The 27030-nt window shown below is 40.9% G+C and overlaps 1 protein-coding gene across 7 annotated transcripts in view; it reads left to right on the forward strand.

The window, feature by feature from the left end:
* The window catches only part of LOC116398199 (ankyrin-2-like), a 190821-nt gene that overhangs the window by 86030 nt on the left and 77761 nt on the right, over positions 1-27030 (forward strand). The window contains exon 1 of one of the 7 annotated variants that reach the window (XM_031874297.1): positions 3330-7219. The exons of 5 other annotated variants lie outside the window; for them this stretch is intronic. In XM_031874297.1, coding sequence (XP_031730157.1) covers positions 7091-7219 — 129 coding nt within the window. In that variant the 5' untranslated portion in view covers positions 3330-7090. Of the gene's footprint in view, positions 1-3329; positions 7220-23170; positions 27022-27030 lie in introns of those variants that run through there. One more of the 7 variants, XM_031874296.1, reaches the window with a different exon arrangement.

A 27030-nucleotide genomic window follows, 5' to 3' on the forward strand; every position in this document is an offset into this window, starting at 1 on the left:
TAGATTGTACTAATGAAACCCAAGGGACCGGGTTATCCACCACACACACACACACACACACACACACTCTCACCCCATAGAGAGCCTTTTCTCTATCTGCCTCTGCTTCACTGTTGCTGGTGACTACGCCCCACACCCTTGTTGCTATGGCAATGGGCAATGGAGGGCAGCCGCTGTGTTCTGAGTGTTACTACGAGAAAGAGGCCGTGCTTAGTTTTAAACCCATTATGATGCCAATTGTTATCAAGCTTTTCATGCTAATGCTAGTCCAACAAAATAATTCATAATTAAATTGTTGTATTATTAATGTATTTTTCCATGATAGAGGCCTGATATGTAATATCAAGGATGATAATGTGTTTTTATCATTACTGGAAAGAACATTCTGTAGTTATTGACTTGACTAGACAGGGTTAGACTACCCCACTGGATCTTCCTCTCAGCATCAAACATAGACTATATAGAAAGTGGACATAGTCACCGTGACTTCACTCACTGTTTTGTGCACAACTGTTTTGAGCTTCGAGCCTCGCCATCTTGGTTTTTTGCAAGCAGAAGTGATACTAATTTTTAGGCAACCATCATGTTACAATTAACTTGCATATACTGAAAACAGAATGTGAAAGGGTTAAAGTTGTAAGACGAAAAACACTAACATCTCTCAAACTAGACAACGCTGTGGAAGCAAACTGTCAATCACTGTGTAGCCCCGCCCTAAAGCATCCCCTGCTTTATGGTCTGTTTGACTCTAAATGGACCATAATGTACTAAATGAACATCATGCTGGATTGAAGAAGACTTGAAACTAGAGATTGAGACCATAAACTCATGTTTACAATGTTTACTGAGGTAATAAATCAAGAGAGAAGTAGAGTCATTTTCTCATAGACTTCTATGCAACCAGAGGAGTCGCCCCCTGGTGGACACTAGAGAGAATGCAAGTTTAAGGCACTTCAGAGTTAGCTAACCCTGACACCTGATTGGTTACTTGTCCTTTGTAATTATCTGAGTTGGCTCCCACGATATAATTACAATTGTAACAAACACATTGACACAACTTTACTGTTTTGCTTCATCAACCTCCTTCCAGCAGCAGGCAGCTGTTTTAATTGGAAGAAAGATACTTTACATTATCTGTCCATAAAACAGCAGACAGATGCACAGAACACCAGATATTTTTCAGAACAGAGCTAAAAGGAAAGTGTGTTTCACGACATATAAGGATTGATTTGCTCTAAATGAATGCTGACGTTATCTGTGTCTGCTGGATTTGTGATCAGCCAACTTTAACCATTAGCCATACAAAAGTAAATAAAACAAATTATAGATTGTAAACATATATGAAGAATAAGTTGTCAATAGAATAGATGACTATGTTTTAATTAGTAAATTAAACTACAACACAAATCTGATTTGTAGTATATCATTTCCACTGTCCCCATTACACCAGCTACAATACTCCCATTATGATGGTCTGTGTCGTCAACAGCAACAACATACGAGGAAATCATTTTGTAATGTAATCACTGACACGTTAAGTGACATGTCAGTCAAAGCCGAAACGTGATGCCTGGTCAGCCTGAGCTCCATTCGTCCCTTGGGTCCCATCAGACAATTGGGAGAAACTGGAACATAAAAAGCTAAATTGCTCCATTGTTATGTGTTGGCGCCTACAGTTCACTGACACACATCACAGCTCAATCTGAGCAGCAGCTCAGTCATTTGGCTGCTTGTGACAGTAGTGATAAATTAAAGAGGGCCTCTGAACAAGACACCCATATATGCATACAAAAATGACCACACACACACACACAAACACACTATCCCCAACCCCCAACGGTGTGAGGCCTGTCAGAGGTGAGGGATTGTGTTTCAATGAGGAGCGATACATTACATAGACTGACTCACTGGAAACAGATAACACTCCACGTGTGACATATGTTTGTGATCACTTTAAAATGCAGATTGTGACGGAGACAGAAGCTCAGGTCTGTAATGATGAATGAGTTGATAATGATGTGTGCCGGTGCTGGAGGGGCTAAGGCGTGGCCCGGTTAGCAGGGCCGCTTTGTCTGCTCTGCAACCGAAGGACGTCCCCCAAGAGGACACCCATTTCTTGGAAAGCAAGGCCCTCTGGGAGGTTGGAGGGATGTTTGAGCTGCGTGTGGCGTCTCTCTCTCTGGTGTCAGAGATGTAAAGAGGAGTACACACCTTAAGGTGTAAACATGTTATATCGGGCACTGGATTTACACTCTTACACACTAATGCAGAAATATAGCTGAAAAATAAATCACTGGGTTAAGAATCTCTTAGTTGCAGATATTAAAAGTCTCTTTAGATTAAAATTTAAGTTGAACTGCAGTTTATTAACACATCATTAATTTGGGGCGATGGTTTTGTTGGTTATGAGAACACTGTACTCAATAATATAACTGCACAGATCTGGGATCTGAAAGAAAAATCAGTGCAGCGTTTTGGTCACAGCCGGCTGATGGTGTCTGGTGCTCACTCAGTGGGAGTAGAGGATCTCAGAGGGTTGACATGGTTGTGCTTCCTGAAAGTAGATGATTTAGTGTTTGGGTAAAATTGTGTTTTTTATCCGTTTTTTTTTGTATTTCCCCATTATTAATACTGCAGAAATACATTGTTTTGATTGTCAGAGAGGCCAATTTTCAAGAAACATTTGCTCTTCATGTTCAGGAACATTTTTCTGCTGAGAAATGCAGTTGTTAAACAGCTGTCTACTATCTGGGTTGTACATTATTTTATAACTAAGGCTTTAGTTTTAACCAAAATGTTATGATAATCAGCAATATGTACTATACTGCAATCTTCTAATCGCAGGAAGGGACATTTGTCAGAATAGCATTTTAGACTTGTGGAGCTGTAGAGATGTCCTGGCCTACACTTCATATTCTACAGACTGAAGACAACATCTCTGTTTGGTACAGATCTTTGCAAAAATCACACCATAATCTTTTTATTATATTTATCAATGAAAATGAAAATAATAAACTCAAAAACAAAGAAAGATCACTTCCGCTAATATCGCAAGGCATAACACAACTGCAGTCAAAATAGTTGCAGTTCTATATTTCTTTCAAAATCTTTCAGCCCCTTGTATAACATTATTGGATTGTACTTGTACAGTGCTTTTCTAGTGTTTCTGACCACTCAACGCACTTTCACACTACATGTCATCATTCACCCATTCACACACTGATGGCAGGGGCTAAGTGACACCTGCCTATCAGAGTCTATCACATTCATACACGGTAGGCACAGCTACAGGAGCAATTTTGGGCTTAATTAAGTGTCTTGCTCAAGGACTCATGGACATGGTACTAGCGGAGCCGGGGATCAAACCACCGATTGAAGGATGACCCTGCTCTCCACTTAGACACAGTCACCCCTGTTATTGTTGTGAAATGCATGTGTTAAGGATATCATCCCATTTTTGAATTGACTGAAATGCAGGTCCATATTGTATGCTTATCATAGATCACCTGGCTGATACTGACTCAATCTGTTTGTCTGTCTTTTCTTCGAGGTAAGTCAAAATGGACGTTGAGACCGGGGCTTTGTGTTAGGTGTTGGGGAGCTGCTCCGTCAGCATCTCTGCTGCAGGACGCAGGATGCACCTGCTCTGGATGGTTGTATTGATCTTAACACTTGGATAAGTACATCTTCAGCTGAGAAGTAAATCCTGTGTGCATGTATGTGTGTGCTGCACACTTCTAGTTGAGACGACCACGTTCCCCCAAGGCTAATCCGTTACTGCTGTCATCATAAACACACATTCACACCTGTCACCTTGTTTATTCTCACATGAGAAGTGGTTGCTATTATGTGTGGCACCAAATCTGACCCACACTCTCTAAAGAAATCCACCAATAACAAACACAAGCTCAGCACAGAACAAAAGATTGTACCGTATCTTTTTGCGCTTTGGGTTTAGATTTATCTCATGGAAGTAACATGGGTTCCTGATTGGCTATCTCTAGTTCCAGTCTTCTCTCAACCAATTACCTGAGCTCAACTACCCCTGAGCCCACAAGGCCCAGAGATCACGGCTCTGTGGGTCACCCTCCATCAGACGTGGGGAGTGTTTGCATTTTGTGCAGGTTGTAAGCCCCAGTATTGATGATTTCTACAGCCACGTGGAAGCAGCTTGAGGTCCCTTAATCTCTGAGACCCTCAGCAGATTACTGGTACAACACACAGCCTCTCTGTTAGTGAAGGTCTGGACCAGATTAGGAACCAGGCGGACTGCTTTTCTACTTCTATCACAGGTTAACCCAGGACTTGCATTAAAAACCAAAGAGGTTCAAATATATTCTGGAAGGCTTTTAACAGAAGCTTTACTCTCTAACGACCTAGTTAAGAGAAGGGCACTAATGGTTCAATGTGTGATTCCAAGCTTCATCTCATTGTATGGACATCAAAGTAAATCAGTCTTTTATTTATTTAAAAAAATCCCTTGATTCCTAACTCGGTTGTTCTCGACATAAACCTGTGAAGTCCTCAGGAACCATTGGTCTACTGTTGTTGATACCACCTCATTGACATTCATGCAGCATGTTGGGCCTCACTGCTTCAGCAGTGCCTGTTGTAAATCATTGTTTTATTGCCGCTGTTTGTCCACATAGTGACTCTCAATGGGTGGAAATGGTTCTAATGTAAAACACGGTGTGAGATGCAAAGCCAGGCAAACTGCACAACGGCTTCATTGTAAACACTCTCATATTCAAACAACTGATCTTAACCCCTTTGTGCCAACAACTGCACACTAACTGAGAGAGACTCAGGGCATGTAAACCGTCCATATGTACATGCTGTTACATAATAAGCTCAGGAGGAACAATAGTGTTATTGATGGCAAGCTCACAATAAATTGACTGACCAAGTTCAAGTTCACTTCAAGGTCTTCCATCTGAGGAAAAGCAGATTATATAATATATATTGTTATTAATCAGAGAAGTAACAAAGGATACATTTGATAAAACAACACCTTTCATACCAAAATGAGTTAGTGTGTCCTATCAAATCTATAATGTCCTAAAATGTCCTCCAGCGATACAGGATCTATGCAATACACATGTTCACCTTTTTTTAATTGTGGGAAAATATGTTGAATGTTGTGATTGTACACAAGACGTTTGTCAATGTTCCTTATGCCATTGGTTCCCAATTTCGGGGTCAGGAACACCCACAAGGGTCCAAAGAATAATCTGAGGGGTCACCAGATAAGTGAAAAGTAAGAAGAAAAAAACTTTCGGTACACAAAAATGTATTTCACCCGTATGTTTCTCAAATTTCTACACTGTCTTGTGAAATTCTGATAACTATTACCTCTTCAGGAAAAGCACACCTTTAAATGAAACAGTCTGAGCAGAAAAACTCAAAAAAAAATCATTCATTTAACTGCTTTCAACTTGTGTCTGATACTCAGGCCACAACCTGTAATGAGAGGCAACGAGGCTTTACATTTTATTTTCTTGTTTGTGGACTACTGCTCCTGATCCTTTGTCTGGAACTTGTACCCAGCTAGTGTTGGATCATCTCACTATCCACCTTCTTCTGAATTGTAATGTTGGGTCAGGCCATGAGGTGGCGCCATGCTATTAAAAAGCAAAAAGGGTGAGGCCTTGGAAAAGATCAGCATTTCAGTCGATGTCTTCGTAGTATTAAGCGAGGACTTTATTTGGAGCTGGATACCAATAGAAGCATGTAGTGTGGATATGTATGTGTGGTGGTTCATGGTGGGTGGCTGAGATTTTTATTAAAGGCTGTCTGAACAGAGACATTGCAGCTAATAATGCCAGTGAATGCATTTCCACTGCATTCCTCTGCTGTGCTTCTGGACCAAGAATGTCGGTAGCTCTAGAAATACTGGTAGTAACACTGGATGAGCTTCCTTTGCTGTCTTCTGTGGTGCTTAATACACGGCTGCAGTGTCATTTCAGCACCACGAAGAGGGATTGTGTGGGATGATGCACTAGGTTAGTGTTAAGTCAGCTCTGCGGATGTGAGCCGTCAGTCATTGCTTCTGTCCCTGCCTTGTGGTACAGGACATACTGTATTATGAAGTGTTGGAGATCGCGGTACATTTGATTTTAGGTCATGCTGCGGGTTGTATGCCCTCTAGACACAATATAGCTGATGTACCTGCAGATATGGCTGAACTATATATGTAAACAGCAGGTTTAGATATCATGTCTTTTCTGCAGTCAGGTACACATTCCATGCCTCGACCCCTTTTCCCCCTAAATTTCCAGTTTCATGCAGTTTTACCATTTTCACGACTTTAGTGTTTTTCTGTGTGTATTTCTGTGTGTGTGCTTGCTCCCAATCACTCACGCAGACCGTACCAATTCAGACCGGCTGATAGGGAAGGCTGAAGGCACTGACTGGTGTGTGTCTCCCCCCCTTTGACTCCAGTAAAAGTGGTACCTGCCTTGCTGTTTTTTCAAAGGACAGTCACTGACGCTTCCGTGCCCCGTATCCCCTCCTACATACGGTTTTCTCTAACTCCTCCCTCACTATAATCCACACACACCCCTCCCCCTGTCTCCCCCTCTGGTACATTGTGTGTGGGGAAGTCATGCATTTCGAGAGTTCAAATCAGAGGCTTCCCAGGTTCCATAGCATCTGCTGCTACCTCTGCAGCCTGAGCGGTAAAGGGAGGGGCTCCCTCCTTTCCTCTCTGTCTCTTTCTTGCTTCTCTGCCTTCCTATTGGTCTCCTATAATACCTCTTGGTGGTACCGGCCCACCCCTCCTCTCTCTCTATTCCTGTCTCAGATGCAGTTACCCGGGCAGCAGGGAGGGAGGCTTTACAGACACTCTCTCCATGGGTGAGGAGAGCTGGTGGGTTAGAGGACTAAGAGGATATCAGCTCTACCTCGATCCTCCTACTTTCATCTGATTGTGGTGATTTGTCCTTTGGCATAAAAAGAAAGTCAGCTGGTGGGGTGGGGGCTTGTTACCGTGGACTGGCATCTTTGCCAATGAGACAAGCGTTTTTGGAGGAATTACGAAAGTGATTTAAAAAGCTAGTTTTCTTCGTGCGGGAACGGTGAGAGGGCAGCCATGGCTCACGCCGCAGCTCACATTAAGAAGGCCAGGTCCGAGATGGATCAACCTCCGGACCTGAAGGCTCTGGAGAAAGCCAGAGAGAGAAGAAGGCGTTCCCGGGAACGGGCTGAACGCAAGCGCAAGGTACGCAAGGCAGACTCACTGGAATCACCCACCTATTCATCCCCTCCCGCTTTATGTGACCAATCAGTCTTTTAATGGTTACTTCATCTCACTTCCAGTCATCCCTCCATCAAAGTCTCACTTCATCTTTACCAAATGAAGAGGACTTCATCAGAGTCCATTATCAAAGACAGTGGAAGAGTTTGTGGAGCAAAGACTACCCATGTCTTAATCTTTACTATTTCCACCTCACCTGCATTATCATCGAGTGGTATTCAGTAGCATCATCAAGGAACAAACAGTGAGAGGGCAAGGGACTCATTTATGAAAACTCTCTGTTACACAAGACTGAAGATCTAAAGCATTGAACTGTGTTCTGTGATCAGTGCCATCAGTCCATTGTCACCCGCAGAACCAGAAGAATCACGAATCACAGTAAGCTGTGATTCCAGCAGGACATGGTCATAATGATTGCACTTGATCCTTGCTGCTCTCAGCGCTTGTCCTCATGTCATCTTGTACACTGCTAAAGGATCCTCCTCAATCCATCCTTCATTCCACTCCTAATTCTGTCATCAGCAAATGACCTCTGCACAAGTCATCAATCCCTCAATAAGTGTTGCTGTCTCCCAGCACCAACCTTCCCAGAGTGGGCACCATTCCAACACACTCCCACAGTCAAATTCCTACAAATACCTCGTCTCCCTGTAGATGCACCTACGCAGATCAGTCTCTGGTGCACTGCTAGGCTGCACACTGTATGTTCATTCTGTTTGCTTGTGGATAGACACATCCACTCACGCAAACACAGAATCCTACTGCTGTGGTTTTATTTGTAAGGTGTGCTGCTGAGATATGCTGTATCTTTATGGTGCCATATCAGCAAAGGAGTTTATTTATGCACATGAGTCTGCGCAGGATTTCTTTTTTTTTGACAGCACAGCACATTCAAGCATATAGGCACTGGAAACACTCAGAGATTTAGAACTGTTAGGAAAGTTATGTGGGTTGCAGAATTTGTTTTGATGCAAGTAAAATTGGTATGGAGGGAATCGGCATCCCCGTCATATTCTAACTTGTTATGTTTAAAAGAAAAAAAGTATTGCCGCATTCATTTAGAACTGTAATCAAATATGTACTGTATGTCATCATGTAAAAGTTCCTCCTCACCTTTCAACCAATGAAAGTGTGGAATTTCCATTCGCCATGGTAAATAATATACAGGTAAATAATGGTTTGGAACCAGAAGTGACACAAGAGGGCAGAGCTAAGAACAACCGAATGCTGAAGACGACATTTTTAGGGAACCAAAAGTGTTACAATTAGCTTTCTATAAACTGAAAACACATTGAAAGGGTTAAAGTTGTAAGATGAAAACACGAGCAACTCCCAGACCGGACAACGCTGTGGTAGAGACCTGTCAATCAGGTAGCCCCGCCCTAAAGCATACCCTGATTTATAGTCTATTTGAAACTAGAGACTGAGACCATAAACTCATGTTTACAATGTTTACTGAGGTAATAGATCAAGTGAGTCATTTTCTCATAGACTTCTATACAAACAGAGAAGTCGCCCCCTGGTGGACATTATAGAGAATGCAATTTGAAGGCACTTCCATTGGCTTCCCTTTCACCAGACCCACAGGTTGTCCATCTGAAAAAGCTGACCCTTTTCTCCTAGTGATGGATAATGGTCCTGATATAGACCATCACTTGGCATCCAAATAACATCTCTTAAAACTGAAGACCAGTCATGACCTTTGTTCATGTTTGGATAAAGAGCTGTTGTGTTGTTTTGGTGTTTTCTCCGTCTCTTTCCCCTTCACTGCACTGCATGGGAGATTATAACATGGGATTATTGGTGTGCCCTCTCTCTCTGTCTGCCTCTCACTCCATCTCAACACACACACACACACACACACACACACACACACACCTAAAACTGATTAATAGTTTCAATTTGGTGGATGCCAGAGGCAGACATCTAAATCACAGCATCACGCACACTGTTATCAAAGGGCAGTTTTATCACCAGTGGTGAGGTCCTGCTGGGGTCGATTAACCCCATGTAAATGGTACTTAGTGGGTGTCAGAGGGCTTGGCATAGACAAGCATGTTGTTATGAAATACTGAAACACATTGTGAGCGTAATACTGGATTCCTCTCTAATACGTCATCATGGATGCACAGTTGTGCTTGCATCACCAGTTATATAACAAAGCAGAGAAAATGCACCCTGAACAAAGTTTGTTAGTGTTTGAATGCAGCAAACATTCGTACATGCTGAGCGATCATCTGGTGACCCATGGGCCCTGTCTTTAAGCGCTTCATCTGCCATACGAGCAGAGTTAGGACTTTATTTCTTATTCATAAAGTGGTTTCATAGGTATATTTCATCATATTTACGTGAGAAGCCCCCCTGTGCTGTCTCCTCCTGTTCACTGTTTATGATGTTTGATGTATTCCGTACAATGTACATTGAACAGCACTCTGCTGCTCTGAGTTTCTATCAAACAGAAATATTGTTTTCATTCACTTATGATTTACAGTCACCTCTATTTTGAACGTTTTATTTATCGCTCTTGAAGTACCCTCAATAACACGTCCTGAACAGATCATCATTGTCATTAAAAGCCTTTCAGCAGCTCAAAAGAGCAAAGCCCTGCTCCTGATGCTCATTTAGTTTGAAACACTTGCTGGAGTGTTCATGCATTCCAATTAATAACACTCAAACAAAACAAAAAACACAAATGAACAAAGACGAAGCAAAGTAGAAATATTTCTGTTTAAAAAGAGGAACTCAATTATGAATGATCCACTGTCATCATTGTTTATTACCCAGCCTCTATCAGCGACTGGCCTTTATTGGTTTCTTCTGCCATTTACATGTTATTTGAGACTTGGCCAAATTTTTATTTGCACTATTACAAAATTGGATGAATGCACCGAATACCTCTGTTTAACAAAGCCTGCAGTTTATTTTGAAATGCAGTAAATGTTGGTTGTGTTCAAGATGCCCAAAGTAAAATCCAAACAACTTGCAACGAATGTTCCTTTGCGTTTCAAAGCCATGACAGTCCCAAATATGGACTCATTTGACCTGAACCCAACCTTAAGATTTGGCGTTCTGATGTGGGATAACAACAGTGTGACATGTGGGAAGTACGACGTGGAATAACATTTCCAGGATTCTGGGGAAGACATTGTGTTCTAGAAAAGGTGGTGTTCTGAAGTTACTCACATAATATCTCTTCCATATAATCCAAGATTTTACGAGGCAGAAGTTTACTCTGAATGAGGAAACACCATGGGATCACACTTTAGAAAAACATTACCGAAATACAAGTACATAAATAAATAAAAAACGTCATGTTAGATGTGTCAGTGACTCAATCCATAGAGGAGTCACAACAACATTGGACAGATTATAAACGGGGAAACGAGCAACATGTTCTCCTGCAGTTCACTACACCATTCAATTCAATTCAGTTCCATTCAATATGCCTTATTGGGCATGAACAGAGAAAATATTGCCAATAGCCTCATTTAATGTGTATATGTGCATTTGACCACTTTACCTGTCACTTCACTCTCACTCAATAAGGGACATCAGTGTAGGTATTTAGTAATGCCATTACAGATTGTAGATTTAACCCTCCTGTCGTGTTCGGGTCAAATCTGACAGATTTACAACTTTAATCAATCATAAATATTGTGTTTTACATCTGATTGCCTCAAGGCCTCATATCCTCCACACTAGGCATTTGAACATATCAAATTGCTGATCACCACTTTCATTGAATTTTTAGTGGTTTAGTCAACTTTGTAACACTCATGGTGTTCCCGGTCAAAAGTGACCGCCATAGGAAATGAATGGGAAACACTAGATTATGTCCATTCATCAGATGGAAAACAGCCCCATACACACCCACAACCACCCCTCTTCCCATATACACACACATATACACACACACACACACACACACACACACCTGTGTAAACACCTGTTCACAGCCCCATATGCACAGTTGTACACATTTCAAACTTCAAACTAAAAATCAGGTGTTTGATATGGGAGCCCATCTCTATACCACGCTTATGTGCCCATCCCCCCACGTGAACCACACCTTCCAGACTAAACAATGTTCAATGTTTCACTTTCCCCCTATATAAACCTTTATCTGTGCCTTGCTCTCATTTTAATCTGTGAGCACAATGAGTAGGCCACTGATGAGGCGATTTTCTGTCAGAGAGGCTCTGGACCTCATTTTTGAACCAGATGAAGAGGAGATTGAACCGGAGATAGAGGAAGATGTCTCAGAAATTGAAGACAACATTGATCCTGATTTCTATCTGGACTATTATGAGACTGACCAGTCAACAGATGGTGAGGAAATGGCACCAGAGAAACAGGCACCTGAGGTGACATTCCAGTCCAAGGGTGGCAACTTGCTCTGGTATTCATCCTCCCAGGACAGAGGAGGCAGAGAGAGAGTTGAAAACATAATAAGGATGACGCCAGGGCCAACACGATATGCAACATTTCGTGTGGAAGACATCAAGTCCAGCTTCCAACTCTTTTTAGCAGAGTCCATTGAGGGTATTATACTGGACATGACAAACCTGGAGGGGAGGTGTGTGTTTGTGGACACGTGGAGAGCATTGGACCAGACCTCCAAGCCTACATAGGTCTGTTGATTCTAGCGGGAGTATATCGGTCAAACAATGAGGCTAGAAAAAGTCTGTGGGATGCGGAGTCCGGGAGGCCTATATTCCTGTCAACAATGTCCTTACAACAGTTTCAATTAATTTAGCGATACATTTTCAGTGTCTATTCTTTGTATATTCACAGCAGTTATTCATATAAACCACTACTCTGAGACATTGTTTGCAGCTTAAAAGGGTGTGTTAATGTAAGAGCAGTTAAAACAGACCGGTCAAATTTGACCAGGAACACTAAAGTAAGGAGGGAGAAACGAACACGACAGGAGGGTTAAGTCTAACTGTTAAGACTGAAATAACAGTTCTGTGGAATCCATCTTTCTCTCAATGTAAAATCATGTCCTGAGGGAGAGCGTTTATCTGGCACACACTGTCTCTTGTAGTTTAACGTGCAGCACTGGCAGTCAACACCATGTAGCAGATGTTGAGATGCTTTCATTAGTCTCCAGGCACATTAAAGAGTAATTCAGCACTGAGCCACGATGCAGAACAGTGTGACTGCGATACTTTTAACGGTGTGTAATGTTTAAGCACGTTGGCCACACCCTAATTTGTGATGTCACAGCAGGTGTAATCAATTGAACGTCCGTGAACTGTTGACATAGCCCATAAAGAGCCTGGAGAATGCCATGTGTGTAAATGTGTAATGTAGTCATCTTCTCAACTTTACCTCCAGGCTTTTAATGAAATTGCTGCTGTATGACAAAATATTTGATCCTTTTAGTATAAACTACTATGTAAATCTCACATATCATCGCGATAAGATATTATATCGATTCTTTGGACAACGATACAATATTAGCTGATATCCCAAAGTCTGCCACAAAACTATTTTGATTCGATGCAATCAAGATGAGACGTAAACTGGTGGCACATCATGCCGCTACCAGAGTTGTGTTCTCTCGCTCTACTGCGTCTCTTTGGATCAACTATATTTGATTCTGATCATCATTTGGTGTATTTGTTATCTTGTCAATTTGGTTATTTTAGCTTATCTAACTAGTGGAATAACGTAGCTGCTTTTTTAAAAGTATCCTACTGGTTTGTTAACTAGCTAGCATTTGTTTGGGTCAAATAGAAATAATCATCTAACTTCTCAAGCTCCAGCTAAGTCTGTTTTGTTACGGCTAATGAGGAGCTAAGCTATGTCATGTTTATTTCTATCTAGAAGGACTTGACATTAACAGACATTAGTTTAAATAGAATTAACAGTGTTAATCAATCAATTGACCTCTCATGCAGCAAATCCACAACCACTTTTTTCAGATATATATTTTTTTCTAATGGAGAAAATTATTCGCTGAACAGCTTGTCGTCTCTATCTACAGTATGTGTTTTTGTTCGGAAGGGGCAGATCATACCACAGCAGGACAGCTTGGAACAACTCCATACTGCAGTAGACTTCTAAAATGATGTCCATGCTGACATGTGGTGGAGGATACATTAAGGTACAGTTAACAGGGCTGTTCAGCCTCGTGTGTATCCGTCACATGATCTAAGCATTCCAGATTGAGATGATATACCCATTTTATTACATCTGTTGTCCAAACCGTCTGTCTCTCCTGTGATTATTATTCACCTCACACTTCTTCACGTTATCTAACAAATCTAATGTAAGACTCTTTGTGCAATTTCAATTACATCTTAACTCACTGTTTATTCAGTATGTCTCTCTCACACACTGCTTTGTCTCCCATTGCACTTGCTCCAGCACTGCAGTGCAATTCTGATAAGTGCATCTCCTCTGCAGGCATAATACACCCAGAAAAGCTGCAAGGAGGCAACCCCTCACCTTCACCCTGTTGTGTCTCGCATATGCACATTCATGTTTGATCTATCTTTAAGTCGACCAAAGCAAATGTATCCCAGTGTCTCTGACTCTTTCACAATGCGCATGCAAGGTAGACATGTAGCAGATAATGACCAGTCTTGTTTCATCTACCTCAAATTTTGTCTTCATCTACAAACCTGCAAAACTGCAATGATTCATTTTGTTTTGGTGACCAGTAGCTTATGGTGGCTAATGTTAGCTAATGTTAGGTATTGTTGTACAATGGTCTTTTCTGAGTGAGTTTGCTGACTTTACACTGTGTTTAAACATGTAGTAATATTAACAGTCCAATGGCTTCATTGTAAAAGTAAAACCAGAAGTCAGGACGCCTTAATGATGATGTCTCTAACGTAACTGACTCAGAGGAATTTTGGGAAATGAAGGGATATTCAGTGCGTCATTATCCTGTAGTTGCCATTTTAATTACGTAGTATGTATCTGGATGCTTACTACAGCAGCATGCCTACCATCTTCCCTTAAAGAGTTAGAATCCCATGATAGTGTGAATGTTCTTTCAGTGGTTTGTCTACACTGCCTGTAGAAGAAATCTGGTCACTGGATTGTGAATATACATCAAAATAAAAGTATTGCTTTCGAACTCTAATACAGTTTTGTACCTCTAATACTATTTTAAACCTTTACAAAGGTAGATATAAGTATTGAACCAATAGGAAGAGTATTGTTCTCAGGTGTTGTTTTTGCTGTCTTGCTAATGCACCTGTTCCATTACTTGGATAGTGTAATGTTTCCTGTATATAGTGCAGGTGTTGGGATGGTACTGTTTAAGGCAAATATTTATATGCAACCTGACAATTCGGTATTGATATTTTTAACTGCATAACCACGATCACCATCCTTCCTATACATTCACTATGTGTTTGTTAGCTATTCTCAACCAAAGGTTGACATTGAGAACATGTATTTTGTGTATGCTCAGGACTGATACGATTGTTACAGTATCTTCAGTGCAAAATTCTGCTGATTACATTTGTGTTTGATGAGAAATCATTTCTACGTCAGTGTGGCTGCAGGGACCTCTCGGAGGCTGTTGCCTTGACTACAGTGCCAGCTGTTCAACTGCAAACTTATCTTACAAACTTGTTTGGCTCTCACATTTCATACTTAATTACTTGATCGACTCATCCAGTGGAGTTGTACAGAAGCTCCTTCCAGAGCCTAATGGAAATGAATTGAACAATTACATAATTCCCCTTTAATCTGTTCTCTGGCTCTTTCTTTTCGTTTCTATCTCTCAAATATAACAGGAGATTGATGGTGTAATACTAATCCGCAGTAGTAATCCATTTGCCATCTTCATCATGGTTGTTTTTGTGGCCATTTGTGTTTGACGGAGTGCATTTCAGCCTCAACCGTTTCAAAGTATTAGTGGTTAGGTTTTGGGTAAATGGACTTTAGCTTATTTGTTATAGGCTTGATATACTGTTTGCAGACTTGATGCAAATCGTGAAACTGAAGAATGATACTTAATGGATTTTACACAATATTTAGTTCAGATAGACTTCAAAGCTGTAGGAAAAACATGAAGAGAAACAGAAATGGACACATAATGTTGTTGAAAGGCTTGCCAGGTGCTGCATCATACTGTATATGTGACTCATTAGAACACCTGTGATTGACCAAGTGGGCACTTTGTCTCTACACGCCTTTCTAGTGCTTTCTAGTATGTGGGCAACGCATGAAACGTTGACTACATTTTTGTGTTTCACTCAAAAATGGTACATTTTCTATCACTGTAGTTGATCATTTCCCATAGCCTGGAGTGTGGTGACTGTGGATAAGTGGAGAGCCGTTCTTCAATCAGAGGATCGGCGGTTCGATACTCTGGCTCTGCTAGTCGCATGTCGATGTGTCCTCAAGCAAGACACTTAACCCCAAAATTGCTCCCGTTGCTGTGCCTAGAAAATGTGCTGTCTGTAGAAATATGATAGAATCTGTATTGTAAGTTGCTCTGGATAAACATGACTGTAATGTAAATATGTACTCACATATATCTGGATGAACAAATCTTCCAACAGTGGAAGCAATTTACAAAAAGCAGATATCAAAACATTTCTGTTAAGGTAGCCAATCCACGTCCAACTTAGATTGTATGGGTTGGTGACTGCGGGAAAAAAAACTTTTCAAGCATTATTTTCTAAAGTGGTAGAGTACTGACGTGAGGTATGGACGTCATTTGGTTTCAAAGCTCAAATTAGTTGGCCACAAAGCCTTGCAGAAAATCAGGGCATGGTGCGCTGCTGAAGCTCGCATAACTCTCCATTGGATAATGGACTTGCTTGGAATCTGATCCAAAAAAGTCACCATAGTGGGTTTTGGTTAACGGCTTCCCATGGACTCCAGTTATAGTGCGTATGGGGGCGACTGTGGCTCAGGAGGTAGTCAGGAGCTGGTCACTCATAAATCAGTAGATCGACCGGTTTGATCCCTGGCTGGATCCTAATTTGCTCCTGAAAGCTGAACTATCGGTGAGTGAGTATGTGTGAATGATTAAATTAGAATATGATGAGCGGTTTCGGAAGTATTGAAATTTTCTTTATAAATGCGAACAAAAAATATGCTTTCTTCTTCTATCATGGTTGATTTGGATGCTCCTCTGACCCCCAGAGCATCACATTATTCAGCTGTCCTGCTGGCAAAGCCACTCTCCTATCTGTTTTTACATCTAATCTCAGGACACAGCTGGGTGCTCAACTGATGCAATTTAGGGGGAAATGTTAGTGGCAGACATGTTAATCACTGGCTCACAACCCCCCCACTCACCTCCTTTCCATCTATCTATGGATCTATCTACTGATCTGCTGGAGCTTTAGACAGAATGATTGAGCACTCTAAGTCTATGGTCACAGTGTGTTTCTGATGTTCAATCATTCTACCACAGTAATCCTTTCTGATAAAGTTTTACTTAGTTCAGCAGCCTTTCCCTTCAAATGTTTTATGGGAAACTTCCGTTGAGTTAAACCAGAAACCTAAAATTGTTTGGTTGTCCCAAAAACATTTATGTGACCAAATGTGAACAGTTGAAGAAAGGTTTACTGTCGTTTAGTGCTGCAGAAAACAGATCAGGTAACATTTAGTTCTGGATTATAAAACAAATTTCCCTATGGGAACAATAAAGTATTCCAAACGCACAACTGCTTGTATTCTGAACCAGGAAATGTCCTCTTTGCTTATCATGGTTCATGATGCCCCCCACCATAAAACCCAGCCCCACGCAAACCCCCACTGATGGAACATAGATGTTGAGCATGCACCATGTTTGATGCTGAACTGGGATTGGCAAAATCCTGGATTAGAGCATTTATAATCTGGTTGCTGTGGCACTATGGGAGTCTGCAGCTCAGGAGAGTTACCAATCCTGTCGCCATGGCAACCAAAAGAGGGAGAATCCACTACGGAGAGTCAGCAGGGTCTACCCTGGAAGTGCAGAGACACACTGTTTAATAGCACTGTATTAGGGCAGTGTAGTGGCAGGATCTGAATTTTGGGCTTTCTACAGTAAATTGGAAGCAATACTCACTTATTCTTGGATGCCTTTTAGTTAATCAATGGTTATCAGTGGTTGCTGGACTTCCAGGTCTCCATGAGATCTTGACATATTTAGTTTTAAATCTGGGAATCCAGTGATTTTTAGATGTGAAATAAAAGCACATAAAACCAGCAGCTGTGTCAGACCCTATTGCCACAGTGGTGTGGTCCAAAGTTGGATGTGCAGTGCAGTATAGCAGATGATGGTGTGGCTTAGTTATGCAAGGGGAAAGATCATCCAAAGGAGCTTAGCTTGAGCGCTATCTGCCTAAACATCTTTTCGGAGAAGTCAAGATTTAGCTACTTTAGGTCTTAATGAACAACACTCACTTTTTGGGAATTTGGCCCTCGCGATTTGGCATCAAAACTCGGGCTATAGAACAATGACAAAGATTGCTCCTCCTGGTATGCAAAAACACATTTTCATAGCAGAAGGTTTAGGATTGTACTTGTCTGTTTCTGAGATTTATGCCCCAACCCACTACTTTAGAGGGGAACTAAACTGGTTGGTAAAGAGCCCTAAGGATAGTTGCATACAAGTTTATTACGTTCATAAGAAAGTTTATAGTGCTCACAAGAAAGTGTCTTTTGTCTCTCTTGATTAGTTATTTTATTTAGTTTGGATTTAAGATAATTACCAGGTATTATGCAATAAAATCATTTATTGGTGGATGTATACTTTACTTCCATATCCATTTAAAAGATTTGCTGCTTTATTGTATTTCTTGGGAGAGTTTTTAACATGTGGCCAGGAACAACTGATAAATAACATATAATAAAAATAAATGCAACACCATTGTCTCAGTCAAAAGAACTTGTGAAATACAAAAATACTGAATGAATACTTGTCTCGTTTCTGTTAGTCACAGTTCTCCAGCAAAACTGGAGTTGGTGAGAGCATGCTGGTCCCGTTGTTTTAACAAATACTGTCCTAACTCCTCCTCAGTCATTTTTTAAAAATTACAAAATGTCAAAAGCACTTCACAACCACCGAGCTAACCAGCTGCCAGATAGTGTAAGCTAACAAATAATACTGAATGATGTTCATCTTGTAAATTATGGTTCCATTTAGATTTAAAAAAGGAAAAGAGCAGGGTGTCCTTTAGGGCAGGGCTACCTTGTGATTGACAGTTCTCTATCACGATGTTGTCCAGTCTGGGAGTTGTTTTTGTCTTACAACCATAACCCTTTCACAGTGTGTTTTCACTTTCACATTACACATTGTCATCTGACCCATGGTTAGTTCAGCTTTGATTATAGAAAGTCTCCGAATAGTTATGGAATTATACAGTTGTACTGTGAAGGCCACCGTGTGGACCGTATGACCGAATGAATGGAGCGAGGTAGTCATGTGAAGTAGAAGCATAGTATCTGAACCGCAGGCAGAGCAAGGTGGTGCTCTGTGGGTATCTGGTCTGCAATTTTAGTCAGGTTCATCATCCCTCCACACAACAGTTTCTTCCCTGTGTGTGTTTTTGAGATGCCATGCTAAGGTTGTGAGGTTTGTGTAAATGCTATAGCCACACCAATTCAATCAAACAGGGCTCATTGAGATTCATTTGCCCCACTGGACCCAGTCCAGGCACCAACATCACTACCTACGAGTGTGTGTTTTCTGATTACACAGTGTTAGTCCTTCAGGGCATCAGAGTCTTTGAAAGATAGACCGGAATGACAAGTTGAGACATTTACAGGCAATGCACTTGAGCAATTTAAAAGAAGACTTAATCAACACGTAGTAACTTTGGCATTTTAATAACCAAATAGTTTTTAAGTGAACAATATTCTAGTCATAGTCTTTATTTTCTGAAAAATAAATGTGGTGCACTTCAGCAGTTCAGTAGTGCACATACAATTGCTGGACTTGCAAGAGAAGTCAAAATTGAAGCGTTTTACAACCCGGCTCAAAGGCTGCAACATAAGGAAGACAGGACAAGTGGTAAAAGTAATACATTGACATTTATTTAAAGAACAAATAACCAAACAAAACAAATAAGTAGCCGTCATCCAAAGAAAGGGCAGCAAAGAAGAGGAGCCGTCAGCCAAAGAAGAGGGGAGCCTTTTTACCTGACATCCCACCAGGCTCAGGTGTGTCCCGTCAGCTGACGAGCAACAACCTGAAAGACAAACAGGACATAGATCCCTAGTGGAAGGGAGGGGTCGTCACAAGCGTTGTAGACAGAGATATTCTGACTTTTAGACTGATTTAGAATTTTAGGCAATTCTAAATCAGAAATTGCTCAGAAAAAACTACTTGGTACGCCAGGATTGCACTATCGCTTCTTAATATTGATTGTTTGTCTACATCACCTTGTACGATAAATCATGTGGGCGCCAAGAGGGACTTCATCTGGGATTCAGGTGCACCTCGTAAACACTGCAAACTCTACTACTGTAAAGTACCCTCCTGCCATCTAGTGGATCTTACTACTGGTGAAATAAGTTATTGTTATAACATATTAAATAAATCATTTCAATTTGACCATTTGGCCTTAGTGTGGTACATTCCAGAAAAATATCACACTTGATACCAATCAAATCTTTGCAAAGTAGAATTTAAATGAACAAAAACAGTGATGTTGTCCTTTGTACGAATCAAGTTTTCAAAGCCTGAAGAAAAAGTTTAATTCAAAAATTGAATCTTGACCTTAAAATTGAAAGTTGAAGTGAATCGTGGATTTGGAGAATCATAACACACCTTCTTTATGTCACCTGTCCCATTACATCAATTACATTCCAGTTTATTTTGTTGGTTATATGACAGAGGTATAGCTACAAACAGTTTAATCTCTATAAACAAATGTGGCTACACCAAAACCCCAGACATACAGCCCCTGTACACAAAACCTATACAGAGACAAACTGCTGTGAGACTTGTTGGTTTTTCCTCACCAGTGAATGGACGAATATGTTGTTCAGTATTAAAGTGGGGAAGTATTTTTTCTACTTTGTAAAGACTTATGAAGTATTTTACTCTAACACTTAACTCAACACAAATTCTTTGGAGATTTCTGTAGCATGAGAGGTGAAGTTATGGCCATCAGTTAGAAATGCTCAATATTCACAGCATTCAAAGTTCTTCTGGTCAGCATTTACTTGTGGAGTCAGTATCCCACATCCCTCTCCTTGACCTGGGACATCTGTTGACAAGTCAGTCAGTTATCAGGTACCAGGTGGTGGGGGTCGGTAAATTGGGTTGTAAGAAGCTTTTTTACCAGCTCTGTTGCCTAAACCTCTGTGTTCAATACAACCCGTCAGTCCTATTGGACAATAGAGACATCCACTCTCATTTTCTGCAGGTCCTCTATCTTTTAGCAAAAGAACAATCCATGAATATATATTTTCAGAATCATCTGTTTCCATAGCAACCTGGCCTCCAACTTCTATAATTCATGTTTTCTTTTCTTTTTTCACAGCACAGCATGTTAACAGTAACCTGTTTCTTCTGAGTGTACTTATGTGTTTAGTACTCTAATATGTACAGTATATCGACATGTGGCAGTACCATACATTGTACTGTATGTTTAATCCCAGATAAGTGTTTGCCTGCATAACTGACTGCACTTCATCACAAGTCTGTTACAAGGCTGAGCTCCCGTTCTGTCCCCTAACTGATCTGTGCACCAGTTCAGCTGTAGCTAGTTAGCTTTAATAAAGGCCCATTCTCTTCATAGAATTATGTAGCCTGCTGAGTTTAACTATAGTAGGTCTACATTCACACTAAACTTTAAAAAATAAAGGATAAAGAAGTTATTTCTTTTGTGATTTGTAACTAATATTAAGAAAACACAGAACACAATTGAAAACAGGAAGTGTTAAACCCGTTGTTAGCCTTTTGCTGCTCCAATACAACCCCCTGAATTTTCATACTAAAACCTCTCTCCTCCCTTTCCCCTGCCAGTAAACACACACACACACACACACACACACACACACACACACACATCATCATATTTCCCCCCACAGCGGGAACATACAGCAATACAAGTGGCTTTACCCAGCGCTCCTCCTCCCTCCCGCAGCCAGTGAGCCATATGGTCCATCACAGATTAAAAGGGTTTGTTGTCTACGTCTGCCCCGCCCAGTGGATTACCGACCCACAGAGGGAATGTTGGAGTGTGTGTGTGTGTGTGTGTGGGGGTTGGATGGGAAGGAAGAGGAGGGGAGTGGGTGATTACTGTGGGCATTGTGGAGACATTGTTTTAACTTGTGACGAGTTCAATAAATGACATTGCATACTTGTCCCAGGCCAGGTTTGACCTTTGTCTCTTTAAACCACACACACACACACCCGTGGCCTCATTCGTTGGCTACACTTATTGGATGAGTGTTTTGGCAGCTGATGGCTGTTTAGAGGGGAGATGGAAGGAGACATTACGTAAATTACGTTGAAGAGAAGGTTAATGAAACTGAAAAGGCACCGTTCGGTGACAAAGCAGTAGAAATGCCTAATGGTTTGCATTTCATGGAGCTAAACTGAACTCAAGTTGTATGCGATTGTATGTGAGAATTTGCAAAATTGTGACTGTGCTGACATCCAGCATGAATGTGTGTTCGCTCACTGCAAATTGACATCAAAGAAAATGTGTTGGATTAATAATGCAATCATGAAGATCTCTGTTTCGTTATTCTATGGCGATAAACAGTGCCTGCATGTTTGTTCTTGGATCTCACTTCCCGCTTGTGATTTTTCCCGCGGATGTTGCTCAGACACTGAGTTTGTAATACTGCAAATGCAAGAGCATTCATCATTCAGCAATAGAGAGTGACTTAACAGACATTTATTTAAATGAAAATCTAAGAAATTGCACTTTAAAGGGTATTTTTCTGATAGCACGACTAATTAAAGATTTGAAAGAACTAACACATTCCTCTCCTTACAAATGAAAAGTTGAATTCATAAGCAGTAAAATGCAACCTTGTCCAATCACATACACTCGTAGGTTTGCTGCTAGAGCTTTCCTTGGTCTGGTATGACCAGTAGCTTATGGTGGCAGAATGGCTATAGGCTCTATAGATACGTATATCAGCAAAGAGAAACATAGCAAAACTGTCCTTAAAGAATTCATAAAATTCTCCACAGCAGCAGGGATGCTTGTTAATCAACTTGCCACAGTTGTTACCGTCTCCCTGTGATTTACACAGTGGTGGGCCGTCAGGGCCTGCAAGGCCTTCTCTGCTGGCCTAAACAGAATCACAAAGTTATAGCTATTTTATAATTTCTTCTTAAATACACTACATGTATTATAATTTATAAAAATATGTTTCCCCTTATCTTATTTTCTCATTGTACAGCTACTGTCTTCCTCAGTTGCTCTGCTTCCAGTGCAGCTTGTTTTAAGTAGAGCTTTTATCAGATTTCACCTCTGTGTCTCTAGGTAAGAAGAGAGACCCGAGGCCTGCAGACTCACAAGTGAATCTCTTTGCAGTTTAAGTGAATGGGGACGATATTGTTGATTGTCATAGTGTTCAACCAATCAGATCTTTAGCTTGACATGTTGGGCGTATTCTTTGACGTGTCAGAGCCTGCTAGCTGGCCTACAAGTACGTGATTGGTCAGTGGGCTAGCGTGACATGTTGGGCGGTGACAATCCCAATATCTGCTGCCTCTGCTGAGCGGACATTTTCAGCCCTCAAACGCATTAAAACATATTCAAGAAATACAACTGGGGAGGCTCGACTGTCTTCACTGGCGTCCATGAATCCAGAAGGACTTCTTACTGGAACTAAAACACACGGATGTACTGAACAACCGTGAGATTAAACTCTTTGTTAACAAAGAAAGGAGGATGGACTTTGTCTTTAAATAGTGAACAGCAGCTCTGGTAAGTCAACTGCTTTTGTTTTTACATCTGCAGTAGCTTTATATGCTTGTTTATATATTATTATTACTACAACTTGTTTTATGAAGATGGATTTTTGTTTGGTTTTATATGTGATAGGATGCCACTGGATTTACAACTTATACAATGTATTCTTTACTACAAAACTACTACTACTACTACTACTTCGCTACAAAATATGATACATATTACTTGAATATTCATGCAAACATTATTGGGAATTCATCAGATTTTAGAAATATTTAAGGAAGACATGAGTTACTTTTAATTTTCTGTCCTTGTATTCAGAATTTTTCCTCTTTAACATGTGGGTCTGCAGCCCATGTGGGTCTACAGTTCAGCTACACCCGTTGGTCAGGGCGTAGCTGTCTCTCTAGAGTCTCCTCATTCAACTTGCTCTCAGTCAGGGAATCTTGGCATATCAGTAAGATGTGCCATATTTGTTGTTCTGCAAACAAAAGGCATTAAATAATATTACATCAAACAAAACATTTTATTCAACCTCTTCTTGATACCAGATTGATATCAGAGTTTTGCTAATTTCCCCTTCCCCAAAAAGGATAGACTGTGGACTAAGAAACTGTGAGAGGACAAAGAACTTTCCAAAGTTAATGAAGAATTATATATTTTACTTCTGTTAATGTTGTTTCATTTATTGTGTCACAGTTAAAGAAGTCAGTCAGGGTTAAATTGCGTTTTCTGTATTGTTTCCAACATGTTTACATTCGGGCCACCAAAGATGGGCTTTGGCCACCAAATGTAGGGGCTTGGTAGCCCGTTGGGCCAGTGCTTGGAATTATTAGTGTCTATCTCTGGCATGTTGTGTTGCTGCAATGAAACATGACCACCTGCCCACACCCCAACACTGTTTCACATTAGATCTGTAGGAGAGAACCAGACCAGACCAGCTAGGTCATACAGCAGGCCACATGACCTGAGTGGCCTTGGTCATGTGTTTGGTTGCTCAGGTTGTTAATGCCCCAATCACCATCAGGCTGACCAGTTCAAATGTTCTGAGGACGTACAGTATATCTGCTCAGTCAAAGGATGTTTTTTTCCACCATTTTCCCATTTTGTTCTTATTTTGTGAAGTAAAAACTAATAACCATGTTACCTTGTGTAATAAACAATAAGATGGGTGCCATTTAGTAAATGACAGAAAATGTTCAGTTAATGCAACACGACTGCATTCCCAACATTAAGGATAATTATAGTTAGATCAGATTCGATAGCAATTCTCCAGCTCAGGAAGTTCAGCCTGTAAAATCTGCCATCACACAAGATTTACTCTGCATGATATTCTTAGTAAATGCTATGATATTGTAAATGTTGGTTCAGAAGACTTTGCACCACCTAAACAAGTGAGTCCTGGTTTTTATGATTTAAGCAATGCAGTTTGCCATGTTTTAAGATGATCCAAACCTGCTGTTTTGAGCTGACATCCATTATCTATCTAACAGGAAGACTGTCTTTAAGTGTTCATGAGCATGTTTATTAGGGTTCTACACTTATTTCCAATACACATACTTACGCTGAGGTTTTGGGTTTTAGAAGCACTTTTCTTTTACCTGAATCCAGCACTGAATGTCCTGATCATATGAACCCGTAACATATCATTTAGGGTTTAACTTTCCACAACATTAAGCAACAAAAATCATAACTGACCAAAAATCATAATTATCCAATGGCTAAAACTCAAATATATACAGTACATTCAAATCATTTCTATTTTTTTGAAATTCTATTAACATATATGCTTATTAGCTAAATGGCTCCCAGAATGTTTTTTTTACTAATCTTTGCTTATAAAAGGGGAGATAAAATATATGATTTGAGATTTATTAAACTGGGCGCTAAATAAGGTATTTTACCAACTTGGAATCAAGTGTGGCACCAGCTCGCATAAACCAAGCATACTCATACTTCTGCTCGGCCAAATGATACAACAACACAGTGTAGGTTTCCATAGCTATGCAGACGACACACAACTTCAACTTCAAATTAAGAAAACTTAAACTGTTGCAACTGTTCATTTTCAAGCACCCAATGACCACCAAGACCCCCTCTAAATTGTAAACAGACTTCTTAGGAAGTATTACAATTTGATTATATGACAACTATTTGGAAATAAATGAGGATGCAATCTAAATCATAGTTATCAATACTCCTTCCAAGTAAAATATGATTTTAAGTGGACTTAAAACTCTGGGAAACAAGCCCACTCTGAGGGGAAAGGTTTGTGTGTCATTATACCAATCAGACGGTATCTGGTTCTTTATGATGCAAATAAATAAGGATTGTAGCATTCGTTTTTTTCTTCTATTGACTATTGCAATACTCCAAATGCATATATGATTTTAATTTGAATTGGATATATTGAAATGGTTTTCTGTTCTCCTCGTGCCTACCCAGTTTGTATTCATTCATTCATAGAAAAGTCGAAAGCTGCCTTCTTGTGTGGTTTCTGTGGTTCTCTTTCTCCCTAGGTCAACATATTCAGTGAATGAGAATTGTTTGGGTGATATTTTCAACAGTAAGAGTATTGTGCTAGTCACAACCTCGAAGAGTGCAAAGAGAATGGGGACATTTACCTCCCTGATGTCATCAGACGAGGACACACACACAGGGTGAATACAGACCATGGACGAGACATTCCCTGACATGTAGAGACAGCAGGGACCTGATGTCTGAAGCTCCTATTAAACAGCATACCATTAATGCTGTGAACCACTCAATTGCCATGAAAAGGTCTGTGTGAATGTAATTTGCATTCAGTCCAAGTGAATCAATACAGCTCTGCTCTGGGCCACAGTCTGACACACATCTGCATTAGTAAATCACCATGCCTGCTTCCATTAAACAGTCCAGGACATGAAGTGAAGTGAACATAATGCGTAAGGAAAGTCTGGACCAGTGCGGAAAGCCTGGTATGCTGCTAGTGTTGTACACCAGTCACCAGTGGGGGTCAACTCTTGTGATGAATGACCCCCAGTTGGTCAACTCATACTTGTATTTGTAGATTTAATCAGTCTATTGCCATCTGTTCCCTCCAAGACTTTAATGCCAGACAGTGACAAGTATTCAATGTTTCCTTCAGTCATTTTCTTGCTAAAAAAACAAATATATTCCTATTTTTTCCTTACAGTTCCTCTTGGAGATAAAGCTGCACTTTAGCAGGTGTTCAGCAAGCATGAAGTTAAAAGCATGGCTTGGTTTTCCGTCTGGGTGAAGGCATTCAGGAAAAGGTTGCATGGAGGCAGGTTACACAGGTATTTAAACTTAAAGGAGCCTCACACTTACATGCCAATCAGCAGCAGCAATAAAGTGCTTGATTTTGACTGCATATCGTCACAAATCATTTTCACATATAGGCCACATGTCCATCCATGCTCAATGGGTCTGCGATGCCCCCTCCTGTGTTGGCATGTCGACCACCCTCTCTCCGCTCTCTTTCTCTCTACTTGCATAGGTCGGCTGGTGGGTGTAAAAATAGCCGGGTTAGGGGGGTGTTGGTCAATGGTCAGAGAGTAAGAATTAGCAATGAGTAAGGGCTAGCACTCTGCTGGAGGTGGCGGTGCGACAGGGACGGGAGCGCCGCTGAGGCCGAAGGGAAGTGAGATTGGGCAGGGACTGAGGGGGTTTTTAGGGGGAGGGGAGCACAGAGTGGATTATCAGAGTGATTAAATGCACTTACTTGGATTCCTTTACCTTCGCATGGGATAGACTTGTAAACCTTGCAGCATGGGCAACGCGGCCATGTGTAAGGTGTGTGGCTCGGACAAGGGCCTGAGGACTGCCGGGAGCCAGTCTTACCTGGACCAGAATGCTTTGCCACACTACTACTGTGTGGAGCACTTTCCTGAGCAGCCTCCACTGACACTGGTAAGAGCC

The sequence above is a fragment of the Anarrhichthys ocellatus genome, unplaced genomic scaffold (assembly GCF_004355925.1).
Source record: "Anarrhichthys ocellatus isolate YVR2014 unplaced genomic scaffold, GSC_Weel_1.0 scaffold79, whole genome shotgun sequence".
Classification (NCBI taxonomy): Eukaryota; Metazoa; Chordata; class Actinopteri; order Perciformes; family Anarhichadidae; genus Anarrhichthys; species Anarrhichthys ocellatus.